This window comes from Neopsephotus bourkii, unplaced genomic scaffold (genome assembly GCF_033783945.1).
Source record: "Neopsephotus bourkii isolate Nb327-2 ecotype Australia unplaced genomic scaffold, CSIRO-AGI_Nbou_v1 NB_795, whole genome shotgun sequence".
Classification (NCBI taxonomy): domain Eukaryota; kingdom Metazoa; phylum Chordata; class Aves; order Psittaciformes; family Psittacidae; genus Neopsephotus; species Neopsephotus bourkii.
The window spans coordinates 2,178,864-2,200,656 of record NW_026901291.1 but is presented as its reverse complement, the minus strand read 5'-3'; the positions used below and the strand labels follow the sequence as shown (position 1 = coordinate 2,200,656).

At 36.8% G+C, this 21,793-nt stretch overlaps 1 protein-coding gene across 9 annotated transcripts in view; it reads right to left on the bottom strand.

The window, feature by feature from the left end:
• The window catches only part of RIMBP2 (RIMS binding protein 2), a 132,074-nt gene that overhangs the window by 76,576 nt on the left and 33,705 nt on the right, over nt 1–21,793 (bottom strand). For all 9 annotated transcript variants that reach the window (XR_009725741.1, XM_061355380.1, XM_061355379.1 and 6 more), the window contains exon 5: nt 13,124–13,261. Coding sequence is in view for 8 of the 9 variants with exons in the window: in XM_061355380.1 (XP_061211364.1) it covers nt 13,124–13,261 (138 nt within the window). In the remaining variant the exon portion in view is untranslated. The remainder of the gene's footprint in view (nt 1–13,123; nt 13,262–21,793) is intronic.

Genomic DNA, 21,793 nt, shown 5'->3' with positions numbered 1-21,793 from the left:
TAAGTATAGCACAGCTCTTTTTCTTATGATTTGTGCCAAAAAAAATGAGGTTTTCTTGGCTCTATGACTATCAGATATCTTCCATTTTATATGATCCGGTCATTTCAGATAAAGTTTATAGACATGTTTGTTGCCGAGCAAACCTTTTAGCTTCTGATGTTTCCAAACATCCATTTTCAAAACAAATCAGGCCTGTCTGCAATGTTAACCACAAAAGAGTAAATGAGTCTCAACACTGCTAGGGCTAATGTCATTAGGTTGCCAGGAGACACCTTGACTATAACCCAGATTGACTCATAGCTAAAGACAGCCAGCCAGTAATGCTGTTAAAACATCCCCACAGGCTTCTTGCTCTTTCTTTTCTGGAAAAATTATTCACACAATTACAAAATAGTCAAAACAATTTTAAGAAGAGTACTGGAAAGCAATGAAGATAGCTCCCTCCATGATTCGGATACAGACATACGAAGCTGCTCACGCTCAATCCTTTCTCAAGGCATCACTAACCACTGGTCACTAGCACCATCCTTTAAAAAGGATGTCTCGCAATTTTGACATCCCTCTTGCTATATAATTTTCTATTTGAGCTCTAGATGAGCCTCAATCCTCTGAAAGGAACCTCAGGAGTACATAAATGAAAGTCAGACGCCCAATGAAGGACTTAAACCAGATTGGAGAGCAGGAACTACCCCTAAACTCTTGAGATATTAGACACTATTTACCATAGGTAAACACTGTGGAGAAAGTTGCTTCTGTCTTTAACAAGAATTAGGAAGCATCTTACCTTAAGGAATAAGTCTTATAATTATCCAACTTTCAGGACCTTAAGGAAACGGAAAAGCTATGCAAGAAAAGTAGGAAAACTGGGTTTGTTTCCGAGCAATGGAAAGAGAATAGTGCTAATACAGTGCTAGCAAACAGGTTCTAGTTTCCCTCTGATACTTCTGAATAAAACCTGCAAACAATACTTCTTGGTTCAAGTCCAAACAATAATAAAACCCACGTGTGACAACCAGTGCACAACTCTATCTTCAGCAAAGATGAACAATCTGCCAAAATCGCCTCCTGAAGTTGTCAAATTGGGTCATAGGGATTAACTACACAATTCAGAAATGCTCGGAGTACATCTTGCCACTGTTGCTACTTTTGCTCTACTTAGGAGGCTTTTGACTTGTCTTCTACACTGACTTCAAACCCAAGTATTTCCAAATTTGTAAACTAGCCAACATCTTTGACAAAGTGAAATAAGAACAGGAAATCTTATGAATACATGTTTGTCAGCTTTCTTTATCTTACTCTCCACTTTACAGCCTTGGTTTCCATTTCAGAATCTGACAGAAGCAGGGCTTATTCCACTAAACCAAATTACAGGTATTAATTAATGGCTCTCGCTTGTTTGCCAGCTTCTGCATGCAGAAGGGTAGATAAAAATATATTTACAGCAGAATTTAATTACCCATTTTCAAGCCACTGGCCTCCTGGCAAAAGTCTCCCAATGTCATGCAGAATAGAACTCAGATTAAGAATTAATTTACTGTCAGCAATGATCTGCAATTTAATGGCTTAATCAAGTTTGCTACAAAATTGGTAGAGAGCTCTGGAGCCTAATACTGCCCCAGAGCCTGCTGCATCTCAAGACAAGTTTCAGAGATCCATTACATAATCGTCATCCAGCAAAACCAACATCTCTCTCATGCAATCAGGAACTGCCTCTAGCAAGCTTACTGCTCACATTACAAAGTTATAGCTCAGGGGTTTGAACTTCAGAGCATGCATTTGACTCTCCTCCTCTTCCAGCTACATCTCCCAGAGAAACTGTACTTGCATGAATACAAAGACTAGCGTGTAAATATAGGCCAGTGTGTGACTAACACATTGTCTCTTGTCCTTTCATAACTGAAACATAGAAAACTTAATAAAAAGAGACAAAAAGTTTTAAAACAAAAATGCTTTATTTCTGCTTTACGATGGTCAGTATGATTACAGACTTCTTTCTACAGGAGCACAGCTGAAAACGAAAGAGGTTAAAACTTTAAAAATCAACTATGAACTGAACCTTCTGTTAGAAATCTGAAATTTAACAGACCTTTATTATCCTTGAAAATAAAATCAATCCACATTTTCTGCTAGAAGCCAACTGATAGAATAATAAAAGTGCTGAAATAGAAAATGTTATGCCAGAAATAAGGGTATAAGAACTATTCTCTTAAGCTTTTAAGGCCAGGTTTTAGCGATCTCAGAGGCTCCAGCCTTTCAATACATATAAATAAGCTTCTCACATGGGGTGTTTATCTGGGCTGAAATATTCCAGATGCTCTGCAAATTACCACTGGTTGTCATAATATCCTGGGGGAAACTCCTAGAAGTGCTTTCAACACCACATCATCACCACAGCTTACCTATTTTACTCCTTTTTTCCTGCTAAGATATGAATCAACCTTATGCCTCCCATTCTGTCACCTGCCCGTATTTAAATCACATCTGGCACAATGCTACTAATACATCCAAATGCTTCTTTTTTCAGCACTAAGGACTAATTCTTTTTTTTCATGTTTTTCCCCCATTTCTTCTCCCCCTCACCCTTTCCCCTTCTTTTGTTTTTAACCTCCTCCTTTTTTTTCCCTTTATTTGGATATAACCTTACAGCTTTCCTCCTTTATTTTAGTCTAAGTACTTCTAAAGAAGCACTACATCACTACATGGAATACTTTATGTACTGAACTTAAGAAAGATAGATGCAAAAGTTCCTTTCTTCTAAGGGTAAAATGAATTTGGATACATTCAGAATTGTGCAGACAGGACCCTTTTGCAGTCCTACACCTTCACCAAGAGCTGATCTGCACATATGGTGGAAGAATACACTCCCTGTTCATGGTTAAATGAAACTCATGGGTTAACATGATGAAGCTTATGTGTAAGTAAAGATACAGTACAAGTCTAAAATACACCAAGCCCACGTTCATTAAACAATTTGTATGAAGAAAATCCTTAGCTAATAGCAAACTCTTGTTTCTTAGTATTTAGGTTAAGGAATACGCTGTTGTCAGAACTCAAGCATGCACCAAAGGTAAAGCAATCAGAATTCTGAAATACCAAACCAATCCCCAAAAAACTCTAAAAATGCACAGACATGATGAGCTACATGTTAAACGTAATGCAGTGGATGGATGTTTTAGTAGTCATCACTTGCATAATGTAATTGTTTAAATACAGGAGGTAAACTGAAAAGATGAAAAATGCATGTTCAAAGGAAAAAAAACCCAACAAAGTCTTCAATTATAGCTTGTCATTCCTAGTAAGTCTCATGTATTAAGTATTTCTCAGCTGAGTTTACATACAATATATAAAATGACACCAAGTCCTTTAATGAGTGTGTTCAGAGTACTGCAACATGGAGTCAGACATCCAGAAATCTCATTAAGCATTTGATCACACGCATTCTTAAAGTTATGAGAAAATTATTGTAAGCATCTGTACCTAAATTAAAAAGGCTAATTAGGTTTTATATATAAGACTGAGCTTTAATTCTCCAGCCTTGCATCCACACAAGTAATCCACACTAATAAACATTTCCTTTACATCTGTATACATCACTGGACTGCTACATCCTTTCCTTAACAAACGCATTGTTCCCATATAACCTACAACACTGCTTTGTTAGCTACCTGCAATGCCATGTTTCTCATACCATGAAAACTTTTTCAGAAGCAAGAAAACTCTTATGTTTTTACTCCAGTTTTAGAGGGTTCCTGCACATTCTGTTTTGAATTCTACAGGCATGTATTACAAGGATAAGTTATGAAATATTACAGCTTTTATTCTCTGAATTTTTAGCATGGGCTTGCCTCCAAAGACAGCTAAGAATATAGCTGTTAAACTCTTCTTAACAAATAAGTATATACTTCATTAGAAAAGCAGAATGTTCATTCACAGAAAATAAGAAAAAGCCTTTTTTACAACATCATGTCTTTCCCCTCTCAGAAGCGTATGTGCCAGGACAGTTATGCTCATAACGGAAATGCAATTACCAGTGCACATGCACAAACCCTAGAGCATGAAGCAATGATGGCAATGACAATACTGGTGAGCTCCTGTTCTAATAATCATCTCCCTGCCCATTATGATACCACTTACAATTACAGCAGTGAATTGAAAAGAGCAGCTCCTATTCTCCCTAAATAATATTTTCACATCCCAGACAGCACTTAATGGAAGCAGCAGGCCTAAACCTGCACTCCACACATCACAACTTCCATGCATGATCTAACACTGGCTTCTTCACTTTGACTCCAGCAGCCTCATTCATTTCTCTTCACAACAGTACACCTAGCATTACATGGATGCTTTACTGCCACAGATGAAGTTTTTTGCTACCATCACAACAAGAAACTTTGTTTTATGTTTTCAAACTGTCAACTATACGAACGCAATTTACAGTCTCTCAAATAAAGTTACACCATGCTGGATTTCCTTTCAATATGGGACAGTGGCAGGCATAATGTTTTGCTTTGTAAATTCAGAACAGAATTTTCTTTCTGTGCCATCATCTTCAGAACCTACACACCGAATTCTTCTCACCAGCTGCAGAGGGCTCGCTGCTAAGAGCAGGCAACAGCAAAGCCCGCCCCCATCTCAAGTGGGAAGCCAGGCTGCAAACCAACAAAATGCCAAAGGCACAAAATAGCATGCTTGTCCCAATTTCTTCATGGTATTTTGGTACACTTTAAAAAACTCAACAACACATAACTCATTAATTATAACCTTTCAAAAGTGTGTTTTCCTTTCCCCCAAACTGTTAAAATTTAGCAGAACAGCAGCCAAAGTTCTAATAAAACTATTTTTAGCCTTTGTCATGCAGAGAACCTCATGAAGAGTCTCATCTTTCTATTAATGCAAATGTATTTAAGCAGTCAGTGCAGGAAACTTTAAAATATGCTAATCACTGTTTCTTTGGACTCCAGTCTCTAATGTCTTTACTTATGTGTACTTATCATAGGCTAAGTAAAGGGAACATGATCATTTAAAGTGTCAATAGCTAGTCACAAATCCATGTAGTGACAGCTATACGTGCATTTTACTGCCACGTTTATAGATTTAATGAATTTTCACATTCAACATCCTTTTAATATATAATGTTCTTATTTTCTGGTGTCTAAGCTGAATTGCCACAGCATGTTATAAATGGAAATGCTTTTGATAATCACATGCACTGTTTTTAAAGTGATTCAGTGCTGATGAAAGGGGCCAGATTGAGGCCTTGCAGATTGAAGTTCCCTGTTAATCCACAAAGAAAACAAGGTGCTGTCAGGGCAGTAGCTGGGCCAACTTCCCTCCAGTACATCTCCATTTAAATCCATAAGAGAAAAAGAAAAAACCCAACCAACACACATATCACATCTCTTAAGTCACAGCCTGCCTCTGCCTGCTCATATCCTTGGCCTTGCTTCCTATTTGTACTAGGAGAAAGTAATCAAGGAAAACAGTGCATTTCTGGGGTTAGACTGCTGCCCGTGAGCTGCTTTGTAGCACACATTTAAATCCAGCAGCCACACAACACCTGTAGGCCAGCACATGGAACTTCAGTGTGTAGTTAAAAGATTACATTAATTTTATCTGCTAAAGCACTGAGGTAAAGTTACTGGATCTTACTTGGCTTCAGCACTACTTCTTTGAAAGCAGATCAGGAAAGATGAGTATTTTCTTCAGGAGGTCTACATAACTCTCAATTTTGACACTATTATTCATGAATGAATATATATTTTATTAGCAATGTGACCAAAATACTGGAAAATACTTTGGATTTAACTCATCTATCATAAGGAATATAGGAGCAAGCATCACTTGAAAGCCAAGGCTCAGACACTTGTCCAAACCACTTTTTAACTCCTACCTATAAAACTGGACTAGAAATGTAAAGAACAGATATCATTCTTTAATGACACACAAATACGTCAGCAATTAGGGGAGAATATGACAGCATGGAAATAAACAAACCCACAGGATTTTAAAATACCACAAGTAGCTCAGCCAGAATACTTAGAACAGAGCTACCTGGATTAGTCATGTGGCTACACGAACACAACTGGATTGTGCATCGCTTGTCTGTCTTTGGTTTTATTCCTGTCTCTCATTTCTTTTACATTACTATTACTATTTGTTTATGAGTTTACTATTACTATTTGTTTATGTCTTTGCTATTACTATTTGTGTGTTTACATTACTATTACTATTTTCTCTCTACTCTTTTTTCTTTTACATTACTATTACTATTAGAATATTTTACTTTATTTCAATTATTAAACTGTTCTTATCTCAACCAAGAAGTCTTACATTTTCCTGATTCTCCTCCCCATCACACTGGGGGCTGCAGGGGGTGGCACTTTGTTGTTGGCTGGGGTTAAACCACAACAGTGACTAAGAGCTTCCTCAGACACCTTCTTGCCATATTCATGTAAAATCCTGCCTACCCATAGGGAGCTATCAGTGAAGAGATAACAGACCCTTTCCCTTCTTAACAGTTATACAGCTGTTTTCTTATCTCAATAAAATTCATATATAATACTAGCCTTGGATTTTTGTAAAAGATCAAATCCCATTGAAATGAACCCTCCAGTCATCTCTGGAAGCACTGGTTGTGTCTAGAATTGCCTTGTCTTTTATTTATATTTTATTCTGTTAACTGAAACAATACAGCTGTTACAATAGATTCCACATGTTTGCCTTTCTTTTTACCTCCAGGTGAAGATGCCTACACCATTTGTTTCTGTAATTTAAACTGATAGATATGATCTGCAAATCTTCATGGCAACTACACAAAACACGCTGTCTACTGTGAAAGAAGGAACCAGGAAGTTTCCAAATATATTCATGAGTGGTCTTTATGCAGTGTGCTCTGCTTTGAATCATACTCTGCTCCTTCGTGACTATTACTGCAGATTTTATGAATTCTAAAATTCCCCATATTTGCCTTGCTGAAATGAATAGTCTCAATTACATCTCTGAGACCGTGCACTTAAGCCAAGATACTTTTGGCTCTATATGAGCATATTTTTAAAATGTGTTGCTAATTATTTATATAGCTCATTATCTCCTTATTATTGCTGAGCACAATTCATTTCCTTCACCCACCCACTGCCTCTCAGGTAGTGATGAACTCATGGTTTGACAGTGACTGAAACTATTACTTCTCTAAGAAGAAAGAAATGAACCAGTGCAGCCACTCTGGAGGAACTTTCCGTGAAATCCAAAAATGAGACCTCACTGTCATTAGGTTTAAGAGGCAAGGCACTTACATTGCACCTTTCCCCCAAATACAGAAAATCGCTTATCAAGGCTTCTTCAAGAGCAATGCAGATACCTATGGACAGCTGTGTGAATAAGGAAAGAGTGAGAACATTCCAAATGATGATTGCTTTAAAACTCTTTTAACCAATGTAGCTAATTTCTGGCCCTTCAAAATCAAATAAGCCATACCAAGGCCACAAATGATGTACCACTAGTGGCACATATTCCCCAGGGAGAGAAAAGTGGCCATTTACATAGAGATCCCCAAACTTAGTTGAAAACACAGTATCTGTGCATATAAAATATTGATAAGTGCTAAGCACAGGTTAAGACAGGAGTCTGTAAACTTCACCACACACTAATATGCTCCTATTCACACAGCTGGTTTTTTGGTTATGCCTGATGAAAGAGGACAGCTCAGAAATACAGTTTTATGTATCTTTTTGACATCCAATATGCTTTTCCCCAATATGCATTTTATCTCTGATTTACACCACCAAGCCATGGGCTCATTACAGACTCTAATATCAGAAAGGGATTTCATTTAAAATATCTTTCTCAAAATTTACTGGACAAGCAGCCTAGCAAATGCAGCTACCAGAAAATTCTGCAGTCTGATTCATTAGGAAAAGTTAATTAAATAATGTTCTCTCCTCAGACATACTATTTTGTCTTAAAGATGATTAAACAAGAGGCAAATGTAATTAGGATATGAAAAAGTATAAGCAAAAAAATTAATCTTATAATGCATTTCAGAAAAATGAAGTAATAAATCACCTTGCTCCATAACCCTTTTGTTTTGCTGTAACAGAGAGTGCATTGAGATTCTTCAGTTTTCTTATCTGATACTAGTATTACATTTATTGAAGCAATTTAGGAGGAAACTGGGACCGGGACAACACACAGTACATTTAGGAGAAAGATAATATACACAGCTAAGGCTTATGCAGATGGCAGCTCTTCAGAGAGAAATGAACAGAACGCTGGGTAGTAAGATATATGAAAATATAGACTACATCCATAAACACAAAACCAAGATTAAAAAGAGTATATATATGCATATATATATTGCACTGACTGTGCATATATATATATGTGTATATATAAAAATATATATGCAGTGTCTCTTAGACAGAACCCCACTTTATATCCCAGGTTCAGAAAATAATTGTTTTAGGGGAAGTGGAACCTTTGAAGGTTTGAATCACTGGCTGGTTGTCGGCTGGATGCATTTAAATGACAGTATGCAAAAAGAAAAACGTGCCCTGCAAGCACTACCCATATAATCTGCATTCAGTTCCTGAGTCTATCTTAGACTTTCTTTAGATATTACTTAGCTCATTTGTTCTGTTCCTTATAAAGGAGCAGAGATAAAAGTGTTTGGTTGTTCTTGTCTGTTTAGACCAAATTCACTGCTCAGTTATCTCAGTTATTCTGAGATAATTTTGGGATGTCTCCTAAATCTGCAATCACAAACCCCAAATGCCTAGTTTTTAATAAAAGAATCTTCACAGTTTTAATATATACAATAAAGCTTATCAGAAGGCCTTAGATTTGAATTTTATAATTCACCAGGATTAATGGATGTATTCACAAGATAAACCACAATGACATACACTTGAAAAATACATATCATATATTTTCCAGAATCATAACAAGACAGCATGGCATCCAGCACAGACAAAACTGCCCTGAGTCTGCTAAAGGCCTCACTCACCTATGTTCTTTTGGACATCTGAGCACGCCTCATCTCTCCAGAGCTCCTTTAACAGCCACTCTCTCACATGCAAGCCACTCAGTCCCAGGCAGCAACAGCAACAGTGCTTGAGAGTACCTGCTCCCAGCTGGTGCCTCTCCTGACCTACCCTTGACTGACTACTCCATAAAAGAAAAAAAAATGGAAACTGTATTACAAGAGTGTTTCATTGAAAGGTCATATTTGAGTCAACAACCTTTTTAAACTCAGGGAGTAAGAATATTATGTTCAAGGGAAGAAAGAAAAAAGGTCAGCCTGCTTTCATGGCTACTGATTTAATCCAGTGTGGCACTGGACATACCTCATTGTTTGGGCTTCTAAATACCTTTCCCTGCTCTCACTCATTCAGGAAAGTAACAACCTGCTCTAACCCCGATTAGAAAAAGAAATGGTTTTTAAAACCACATAAAGATCTATTTTTGATGGAAGTTCTCTTCACAGCTAGCAGACAGGAAAGGCTTTTATTATACTGGCACTGCATCAACCAAATCAAAACAGAATTCTACATGTGAACAATCAATCTAGAATGCGAACAGTCAATTGAGAAAATACCATTAGAAATGGAACATTATCTAAGTAATTTCATTGCTATGGAGAAGAAAACTGATGCTGGAATGGTAAAGGGAAATAAACTATTGAAATAGCTCATTGGCACTTCATGCTATACGTTTAAAAATACAAGAGACCAAACATATTAAAAATTCAAATACATTATGATTCATTTCAGCATTTATCCAAATCCAGACACTGTTTTTGCCCATGGATATTGCTGGTGTCATTGCTAAAAATCTCACACATGTCCAGGGTACAGGAAAGACAAGTGAGCTCAAAAAGTTCCTTTTACAGAGTGGGCTATCCAGCTTAAACACTAAGGTCTATATCAGATGCATTCATATTTTTAATTATTACCCCACTACACCAAGCCCCAGTGTTCTGCCATCATTGAGAGCCTGAAAACCAGCTCTGAATAGCAAATAATACTAAAATATTCACAAAAAAATTTAAAACACCTAGTACTCTGACCTCAGGAAAAAATAAATTCAAGCTAATCTTTGGAAAACATGACAGATTCCTGGTTTGCACTGAGGCAAAAAGGCTTAAATTGAGCTCAGTGTGTATTTTAGAGAAAACTACATATTGCAATAGAATAAAGCCATTACAATTTTTCCATCATGAACATGTGATAGAGGGCTATATCTCTCAGCAAAGTGCTGTTGTTATAGAAACTCTGCTGACATGTTGCTAGCACGGCAAAAGTGGCATTATACCCACACTAATGTCCTTTTCATCAACCCCACTTCTAAACACAGAGCACTTGAATTTACAGTCAGGGAGATGCACGTCATTCAGTGCAGCTGCAGGCAGTGTCAAATGCTGCTGTTGCATGGTAACTAACAGGTAAGTGGTACAAGTCTGTTCTATTTATGTACACAGAAAGCTTGTGACAGAAGGCGAAGGGAACATTTGTCTGTAAATAACAAATTTGGTCTCTGTTTACTAAAACACAGGATTTTCCGCCTGCAGTGAAACCACTCCCGAAACATACAGTCCAAAATGAAAACTGAACTTACTGCTTCTGATTCTCAGTGTAAATGATTAAAAGTTATTTTTCCTGATACAGCTGCAGAAAGTAAAAAATAGGAGTGAACAGTAGGTGAAAATTTAGCCTCAAACACTGCAACTACAGTATGAAAGAAACCGTGCTTAATATGTTGTTAGGAAATTTTAATCCTGTCATCAGAGTACCTCTCTCACTCCAATACTATATAAACAACAGTGTTTTAAGAGAAGGCTGGTATCAAGCCCAAAGTTTACTCTTCACCCAGAAGGCTGCCACTGACCAGCAATCATTTACATTTCTTGTGTTCCACTTAAACACTGACAACTTAAGCTGGGAGAACAGATTCTGAGTGGACTCAATGACAGCCTATGCCGGACTTAAACGAACTGCTGCAAATAATCATTTCTCTATTCTGTTCTGAAGACCCTAATCCAAACCAATGCTTTTTGTTTTACAACACCTTATGCTGCTTGAAAGCATGAATTATTTATGTGAATGAAATGAACAGCAAAAATTCCCACTAATTTCATTCACATCCTATTTTTGTCTCAAGTTGGTTTTTATATATGTACTGGGTCTAGGTCTACACACAAAAGCTAACTTCTCAAATGCCTTCTGTTAAGGGAACTTCTAACCACAATGTTAGGAGATTGACTTCACTTCTTTTACCAGAGGTATCTTTCACCAGACCTTAACATTCAGTTCACGTCACAACTATATAATTATTCTTTTCAGAAGCAGAAATGCAGAGAAGGCTCTAACAGCCATTCAAAAGACCACATTTATGCACTTTTCTCTTGTCATATTAAATACCATTACTTTTGATGCAATCAAACTAATATCCTTCAAATGGATAAATCCAGCACCAGATTTAGAACCTCAAGCTTCAAGTATCAGGCTCTTGAAGCAAAGCTTTAAGCCTTTACTTTCAGTTCAGTGAGGTACAGTGTAAGAACAGTGAGAACACTACTTTTAAAAATGGTATCTTTTAAAGAATTCTCTTTAAATTATTCCATTAGTTACTGGTTGCAAAGTCCTTTGAAGATCAAAGGTGCTACATGAACTAGATCTTATAACTCAGTCATGGACAATGAACAGACACTGAATAAAGGCATGCAGAGTTCTTATATTATTTGCTTCATTATCATTATCAAATTAAGTCAATTGTAGTTTTTTTCAGTGTTTCTGAAAAGACAGATAAAGTATGGAGAGTTTCTGCAACTTTTAAGTTCATAGAAGGATTCTCATGTCCCAGGATTAATCTGAAGTGCTAGGACTTGTTTGTGCTGGCAGCAGCATGAGAGCAGTCACCTGCCCATTGCTCACCCCTTTTAGGCATGCTACACATTCCGAGGTGTGCCATTACAACTGCTTCTGCTGCTGTAGAAGGACCTGATCTGTACAAAAACCAATGCTGGGGCAGAGAGATGCAGAAGTAGCTTGACTAAGCAGGCAGTTCTGTGAAAAGGACAACCATGCAATCATGGCTTTGCTATCCTGAGCAACTGACAAGTGTTTAGAGGATAACCCTATACACAGTACATCTCTACTCACCAAGCTGCATTTACTACTTAAAATTGACTAAATTGACTCCAAAATTCAACTCAAAACAACAAGTTCAATCTAGTTTCTCTAGCAATTTCAAAAAGCTTGCCTTCCTTTTCACAGCATTTCTGTTTACATTAACAAGTTTAAAAAGAGACATCACACCCATTATAGTTTCACAGTCCAAAAAGAAGTAAATTCCTTGGTGTAATGAAAGCAAAATCAGACAAAGCAGCAATTAATTACAGGAAACAAAATGTAGTGTTCCATCTGCACCTCTGATTTTAAGAAGAAACAGGAATTTGACCATTTATGTATTGAAGTATCTTTGTTCTTAAGTGAAAGTATTTTATATAAAAGAAAGAATTCAAGAAACCTCACTGGCACACATATTCCTCTCTGGAAGTTCTCTTTAGGTACACTGACATTATTCTATAGCTTTTATATTCAAAGGACCCTTCTCTGATTTAAAAAGGCGACTGAAACTCAGAATGCGTGCAAACACAGAAATCCTAATGGAAAAAAGTCTCCTGACATTCAGAATCAAGTGTCAGGATGTAGATACCAAAACAGTCTGGAATGTGCTGACCACAAGCACTAAGCACTATGCCCTGCACTTCTGTACTCATGCATCCAGAACAAATCATTGTAATTACAATTTCTATGACATTTTTGTTTACTCAACTCTCATTTCACACTTAAATTATGTCCCTACTACATATGTATCATTTAAGTACTACTACTGTTCCAAAAGATCCTAAGAAATCAATACAAAATCTATTGCTATAAAGACTGTTGAGGTGAACCCTCCATCTCCCAAACACTCCCCCTCAGAAAAGCCCAGCCCCCTGTTAATGACATGCAAACAAAACCACCCCAAACAAAACCAAATGAACAAACAAAAGCAGCAAGAATGCAGAACAAGATTTGTCTTTAAATCCATCAGCCATAAAATAGTAAAAAGAAATAAGACTTACTAAAAGCTGCCAATGCTGATGATCTTGATTTAAGGTGGCGACATGAGACTTAGAAATCTGGGTCTCTTCTAAAAACTGAGTCTGATCAAATACTTTCTGTGATGCTGCAGGCTGCAGACATGATGGATCATATCCAAACTGTGTAGAATAAAAACAGAGTAAGTCAAGTGACCAGTCTGTTAAAATGGCATTTGTATTAGCTGACTAGCAGTTGCTCTTCCTACAACACAGCATGTTTCATTAATATATTTTACATTGCCTGTGCTCCCAAAAGCTGCTTGAAAGTGATGGCTTGATATACATTACATATGACAGAAGCCAATCTAAACTAGTGAATTCAACCTTGCTGAACAAACACTTTGTCAGGGCAGGGAACAAACCTCAAGCCCAACATAAACCTCCAAAATAAGGCTTAAATAGTGTGGTTATTGGTCCCTTGCTGGAAATCCATTTCAGAGAGTAAATTAAAAAAAAAAAATCGGTTTCAGTATTTTCTCTATAAAATGTAGGGACATAAAACTGAGCAGAAAACCCCTGACTAGTACTTATGGTTAGAGGCTGGAGTTTGTCAGTGTATCTCTTTGTATTAGCAACAAAGTTCCACCAAAACTTATACAAAGTACCATTTGAAATCCTGAGGATTTTTTGCCAGCTCACCCACATAGCTGCCTAGATTAAGAGCAATCACCGGTTTGATATTTCACTTTTTTCTGGATGGAGTTAGCAACATCAACATTCTCTTTTTAAAAATCAACATTTCCTTTTTAAAGAAGATTTGTGAACAACCGCCCCAAATGCACTGTATTTTCATGTAAATATAATTTGAAATGCACATGTTTCTGAGGAACCTTAAAAGATCCTGAATTTTGGATAGTTCAAAACTACTTAATACTTGTTTAGCATTTTCTGAGCAATCAAGCACCATTTTCAAAATGACTTATTAGAGACTGTAAGTTACTGAGATAGGCACAACCCCAAAGGCATGGAAACCAATGGAAAACCTCCCCCTGATCATTGGGTGAGGTCCTAATTGTTGACGGTTTAGCTTCATAAACCAAGAAAAATCCAGTAAAGCAGTTCTTCCCTCAGGCAAAATTAGCTTCCCTTCCTTACACCGTAAGTCAATCAGTTTTAATACCACCTGCAGCAAGTAACAATTGCATTTTAACAGCTTCCTCAGGAAACAAAAAATACTGAAGAAGTTTTATAAAAAATAAAAGATTAAAAAAAAAAAGGAACACAGCATCACCATTATGACAGCTTTAAATGAATCAAAGTTTGTTTGTGCATGAAATGCAATTAACTTGTTCTTCCCATTGCCAGAAGCAGCTTAGCAAATCACTAAGATGATTACATATAAAGATACCTATGTGACTGTCCCCTTCATGGACAGTAACGAATTCATGGCTCTTTTCACTACATAAAAATCATCAGATGTAGATCTGTCAAAAAAGCCCTATGATTTTTAAGACTTAATTTACAAGACTATAATTCAAGTGATGGAATGAACTGAAAGGAAGTACAGCATGCAGGTATGAGAAAAACTTTCATTGGCATGGTGAAAACTACTAAAACTCCAATTCAGAACTTCCAGAAGATGAACACATCAAGCATTTGAGAAGTGCATGGGGTCAGTAGATTTATATGCCTTGAATTATGTAGAGCACACTCCTTGTCAGATACACGCACTAGAAAAACTGAGTATTTAACAGTGCTACAGTATTAGGTGCACTGATTAAAAGAACAGAAAAAACACAGATGTAAAGGTAACTTTTTTCCCCGTAAGAATTTCTCACTCTTAAGATTAAATACATCCAGCCAAGGTCAACCCACCACACAGACCAACTCCTGCAGAAAACAGGCGTGTTCTGCACTTAATTTCTTTTAAGAACTTGTGTTGTGTCCTTACTTCAGCACAAAGTCTTCACCACTCTGAACCACATACTTTATCTGCACACCCCTCTTTTCATAATATTCAGGTCAAAATTATGTTAGAGATCTTGAAAGAACTGTTTCAGGAACAAATGGTGTTGCAACCAGAGCTATGAAACAGTAAGGCATCTTTACATGGGATTTTATTTGAGTTGCATTTCAAAAACTAGAAAATAAAAAATTTGAGTAGAAAAGATATTCTGACTAAGCTCAGCAAATTAAATTCAGATGAGCCCCCATCTTTGCAGAGATGGTTCACTTCAGCTACCCTGTGAGAGCGTAGGAAAGGATTCCAGAAACACTCAAATCAGTCCAGACAGTGTAGGGTGCTTGGGATCCAGCACTACACTGTGCAGTCCAGTCAGCAGAGGAAACATGACAATAGCTTCCTTCCACCCAGTAAACAGCACTGTCCCACTTAAACCCTGTTAAAAACTATCAAAGTATCAGTTCCTTCCTCTGTTCAGCCAACAATTCCACCTTCATCCCGCAATAGCACTTCCACATAAGCATCTCTGTGCTTCTTCCTTAGGCCCCAAAAAGCGTCTCCATAAGCATTTGTCAAAGGTATCCAACTGTCCCTAAAATTCTCAGCAGCTTTCATAGGTCAAATTCAGCCAGGTGGACACACCACACACACCCAAGGTTACTCTTATTCCCACTGGTGTTGTTCCATGACTTCCACCCCCTTTTTCTCTCTTATTAATCATATCACCCACTAAAATGTGAACTTCTCAGTGAAATAACGCTGGTTGCTACATGTATGCAGCACAGCAGTCTGGAGTCTGAATTTGTGCTAAAACTATAATGTAAACAACAGAGAAGAGCTGACATATCTATTGGCCTCGGTAGATGATAAACACGATTAAGCTCTTATGAAGACATTAAAACTTGTATTTTTCACTGAAATAGAACTCTAAAAATAACTTTGGAGAATGCCGCTCCACACACAAAATTGCATCCTATATGTATAAGCTAAATATCAGAGGTTACTGTCTAACAGATTGCTCAGAGTTAATGATAGATACTTCCACTCATACCCCACTTTTCCACCTATTTTTGTATGTCTTTACTTACATAATGTTTGATGTCTTCATCAGCAACAATCTAATTCTGATGGCAAGATCAGGCTGTACTTGTAGGACATGGGAAATCACACTGAAAAACATGCATCCTTCAATTTCTGTTGGGCTTCGGCCCGGAAGCACAGGATATTTTCTTTATTTATTCATGAGTTTCTTGAGAAGAACTAGTGGTTGCTTTGTGTCAGCTGAATAGGATCGTAATTCAATCTCCACTGGAACCTGTTTATCTGAATGACTCATTAAGGCGCAAGCAGACTGCTAAAGAACTGTTTCATAGTACTAAAGCCTTTCAACAGGGGAAGATATGTTTTGAGAAGTCGCTTCATGCAGTATGAGTTTATAGAAGTTTGTTTTTTATTTCTTGAAAACATAAAGAAGTAAAGCACATTCACACCTGTAAGTAACATTTTCCTGCAAGGTCTGTGTCAATGGGCAGAAGGATGTTTTATGGGCACAGGTCTTGAAAATGCAAGCTCACAGCTGCAGGAACACTGGGACAGGATAGTTTCTAGGCTTGGTACTCAAGCCTGCGATATGCAACCAACTTTTCAAACAGAGCTGCTGCCATTCCTCTGAAATTCTACTATTTCTTACGTATAAACTACAATGAGTCAACTGAAGTTTCAAAGATCTACAGCTCTAGTATCTACTGCATTACTATAAATGCAGGTTAAGAAATGACCTCTTAGGGGACTATATTTATGATAACACTCGTTACAGTTTCTATTCAGGAAATTGTCAGGTGACATACACAGCAAGTACAGTTGACCCTTTAAAACCAGATCTTTTCCAGAGATCACTGCTATAGCATACACATGATACGAAAGTCAGTTCAAGAACCAAAACAGTTGTTCTAGGAAAACCACCTAGAAGGCAGAGCAGACATGGTCAGGTGATAGACTAAAGTTACTGCTGAACAGCTATGTTTGAAGCTCAAAGAGCACAGTAAGTTTACAAAGAAAGCACAATACAGAGGAGCTTTAACATTACTTAGTTATTATGCTATTTCATAATACAGTGATACAAAGTATTGATACATAAAGGTGCAGCATAACAAGACTTCTTATCATGGTCCATTGGAGGTGTAGGTTTTTATCAGTTTGAGTATTTATTTTCCAGCTGAAATCAGCAAGAGGCAAATGCCAGTAAAAGGCCGAGGTCTAAACCAGAATACCGATATTCTAAGGAGCATCTATAAAGTCACACCTTCATTATGTTTTCCTTAAAACTGTAAGTCATACTGGAGTCTACACCAGAATTTCATGCAGATCACAACCACCAATGTATTTTATGACAGCTAAACTTCTTCTGATTAGTGAGGCGTAAATATCACCTTCGAAGAGACACCAATATAACTACGAAACCAAATTACAGTAATACTCCTTACATGACACAGTTGTGAAACAGTGTTTTGGAAATTAATTTGAAAGATGTTGACATCATGTCACATATTTTTACAATTTCTAACTATACATTAAAAATAATTCAGCATTTGAATTTGATCTTAGATTACAAATGATAAATGGACTGCGACTGAAGAATCAGTAGCCAAGTTACATGAGACTATTATTCAACATGGAAGGCAAAATGTCAACAATTATCAACTTATCAGTCTGCTGAAGCAGCTCTTAAAATGGTGTTTGTAATATAAGACACTTCAATAAATCCTTCATAAAATACATTTCAATCTTTCCTCTTAAATTGAAAGGATTACCCTGACTTGCCTCTGCTTTTAATACATGCCCTTTTTCTTCTGGCTCTATCAGAGAAATATTCAGTATTAGTGAAATAATCAGTAGCATTACAATGTATAATAATTATGCAGCTCTACACTCTGTGTGGGTGCATGCATGGGTGCAGAGAAAGATATATTTAATACACATGTTAAGCAAGACAATAGATTTTATTTACTGGGTATAATTAATTCATTAGAATTTATTACTGTCCTATTAACTCTAAATAGGTAACAATAAGGCAAACCCTGGTCTAGCAGCGCTGTAGAAACACCTCTTAATTTCTTATATTAAAAATATCACAGAGAACAATCTCCTCTTCATTGTGGTAATGCAATACAATAGTGCAGCGTCAGTCAAGGGACGTGGCACACTGTACTACCCATAGCTCAGAGAAATACTGCACGCCTCAAGCAGCTTAAAACCTCTGTTCATAGTATATGGCACCTTTTTAAAAAATGAAAAACTATGACATTTTACTTCTGAAAAGAAGAAAAACTGAAGCCATTGTGGCACTGAAGTGGCACTGAAATAATATTACATTATGTGCAAAAACCAATGTGATCTTTATGACCCTAAAAAAAAAGGGGGGGGAGTACTGCATTATCACTATTCCCAGCACACCACACACACAGTTGGTCCTAGGTCCATAACAAAAAACTGATCCGAAAGTTAAATCCCAAGGAAACACAAAACGTTATCTTTTTTCTCTGCACAACTGCCTGCAGTTTCCAGGATGGCTCCTCATTTTCCTATATCACTGTCCCATACCTCACCCTGTGCAGTTTACATCTGACAGGGTCACAGTGAAGTCATCTGCTGCAGGCAGTCACCTTTAAAAATGATGCACATAAACACACACTTTATTCGTCATACAGCTTTGAGGTCAGAAAAAACACTTCATGTGCTTCGAAATCTTACTTTGTGTTTTACTTTTCCAATGAAAAAGAAAAAACAAACCAGTATTTATTACAATTCTACATTTTCAACAAATCCTACCCAAAACAGCTGACTGACACAGCTATAGGGCTGAGATTAACTCTATATTACATATATTTGTTTTTATTTTCTAGTATCTAGTCAAATATTATCCTCCATCCTTATTACAACTGAGAACATATGGAAATATTTTGAGGATATTTGTCACACAATTTGAGTTTCATGGTATATTGAACAACCCCTAGTTTTTTACTATTTCTTCATATTTCAAAGTCTCAAAACAACTTAATTAGCAAGATCATACCATGTCGTCCTTAATCTCATTAGAAAAGACTAATGGCTACAGAATCAATTATTTCATAGAGATTAGTGCCTTAACACCATTAGCCTTTACATCACACAGGCTCTTTTTGAATTTTCAATTCATTTGTAATTTCCTCCACTACTTTAATTACAATCCTTAATTAAGTCCCTTCTTTAATCAACTTTATAGCTCTGTCCATTCATATATGGATGTATATAAAATAAGAAACAAAGAATAAATTGCAAAACTACGGGGCCAGCACAAGTGCTTTCACAGTACTGGGATGGCCTTACCCTCTGCTCTGAGAACTGCAGGTATTCCTTCCTTCTAAATATCCAGAATAAATTTATAACAAAGAAAACGAAAGTTTTAGCTAGGTATCACAAAACCATGACTCATAAAAACATGATTTTGCAGTTCCTGAAAATCTGATGAATTAGGGATTTTATTTACACACTTTATTGTTAAGTTCTCTGCCAATTTTAAGAACCTGTAGCTTGGTCACAGTTTTCACAGCTGAGTTTAGATGGCAGGTCTGTTATCTACATATTGTGAGGATACACCAGGATTTTTAGATCACAATTTTCATCACACACTTCGACATCCTGTCCTGACACAGACAACACCAATCTATATAGAGGAAAGGAGTGTCAGTACAGTATAGGTGATGTATTATAGGAAGCTTTGCTGTTTGAGGTAAACTGATGTGGGAGGTTCAGCTAAGTTGGCAAAACTATTTTCAGGCTGTCTCCAAGTACTAATTCACTCAAACAAATCTACTACATTTGAATCTGAAACAATCAGTAAGGACTGTTTGGCAAGAAAAATAGTTATAAGCTGTTCAGATACATTAAGCCTGCCTTTACTCCTATATAAGCCTCTATGTTTCTTAAAAGAGCTGTATCTATGTACACAAACACTTTTACATATTTTCACCAGCGTTTCAGTGAATGCATGAAGTCCATTCTGTATTTCTGCAAAATTTTTCAATTTGATGATTGAAACAGTAACTCTTCAGGGTATGCAGGTATTGCATTTTTCAGAATAGGTTATTTATTCTCCAAAGCAATAATTGAGATTTTCCAAATGCATGCTTTACTGTTATCGTAAGTAGTTCGTGGTTCTTTCCAGAGCAAAGTCCTTTGCAATTTCTGGCATTTTAGCCATGAAATTAATATGCCACTTCCTTTGAAAGCTGCCTTTTTCAACCATTTTGCACTAGGAAGATGTAGAAGTCATTCAGATTCATTCAGCACACTTAATAACATACTCTATACAGATATGTACACATACTTGTATTGGCAATTTTTTTTCTTATTACTCAATCATTAAAGACCTGATACACACACATATACATAAGTGCTTTTCATTAATGAATGAAAATATAGACCTTCCCTTTACACAGTTTGCAGTAAAATCCAATTCCAATTTTTAGGAGGAGTTAATATTTGAGCCACTGACTGATCCCATCAGGCTGAAAAGATCGCAGTGTATATCTTACATGAACTTCTGTTCAATAGGATTTTAGACATTCCTTGAAGTTCAGATTGATTTGGCATTGTATTTGCATTTGTTTGCATCAGGTGGGAAGATTTAAACACGAAGTTTCGAAAACGTATTGGCTTACAGAATATTTGCCATTCCTAGTATTTCTGGCATTTCTAACCTACAAGAGACAAGCTTTGAAAATCATGTTGCTGTATATAAATCCTGACCTCAATCCTTCCACCAGGAAAGCCCAAATTTAATCCCGTTTTTGCAGACCCTCATATATCTACAACATCTACACAAGCAGATATATACTTTTTTTAACAAAGGACTGCTTCAAATGAAAGGGGCAGTATTCTGATTCAAACAAAACCATTGTTCATACTTCTCAAATCAGATGTGATTTTTTCCAAACCAGCTCTCTGGTGATAGTTACAAACTCACTTCCCTTGAAGGCACATATGCAGCAAGTATAGCCTTCTCTACAAGGCAAAGCATTCTCTAAATGAGTATCAGTGGAGTTGCTAGCAAAAAAACAACTCCATAAACGTACTAAGACATACACATTCTCATGGTGAAAAATACTTACTGGATTTAAAGAGAAGCATGTCAATACAGAATTGCTCAATATCAACATCTAATACCATAATCTAATACCATAATTTGATATTTTAACACCAAAGATTAATAACCCTTTTGCAATAATGGTACTATATAAAGTAGCAGAATCAGCCTGCAGAATCTTTTTTATTTGGTAGGCATGTGACCAGAGACATGAAAGGCTCTGTCTCCTAAAATGAACTTATAAGTATTTGACACTTTTTAACTGACTGTAAGGGAAAGGTCCTGCTTTTCAGTGACATCCAGTGAAAGAAGAGATTGGAATGACCAGGAATAGCCTCTGTCCTTTTGTTATCTCTAACCAGCTCTACCCAATTCTTTTTTCCCCTCTCTCAAAGAAGAAAGCTAAAGCTCATTTATGTTCCTTCCTTACTGCAGTGTTGCAGATAAGCACAGCCATATCCTCCCGATCATTAGATCCTACAACCTGGGAGCTATTTTTGCCATTTCTTTCTTCTTTACAACACACACTGCCATTTTTTTTAACCTGCCTTCTGTCTCTCCAAATCCCTTTGATTACCAAAACTTGTTTTCAGGCTCTCATCAGACTGCTTCTTGATGAGGACAA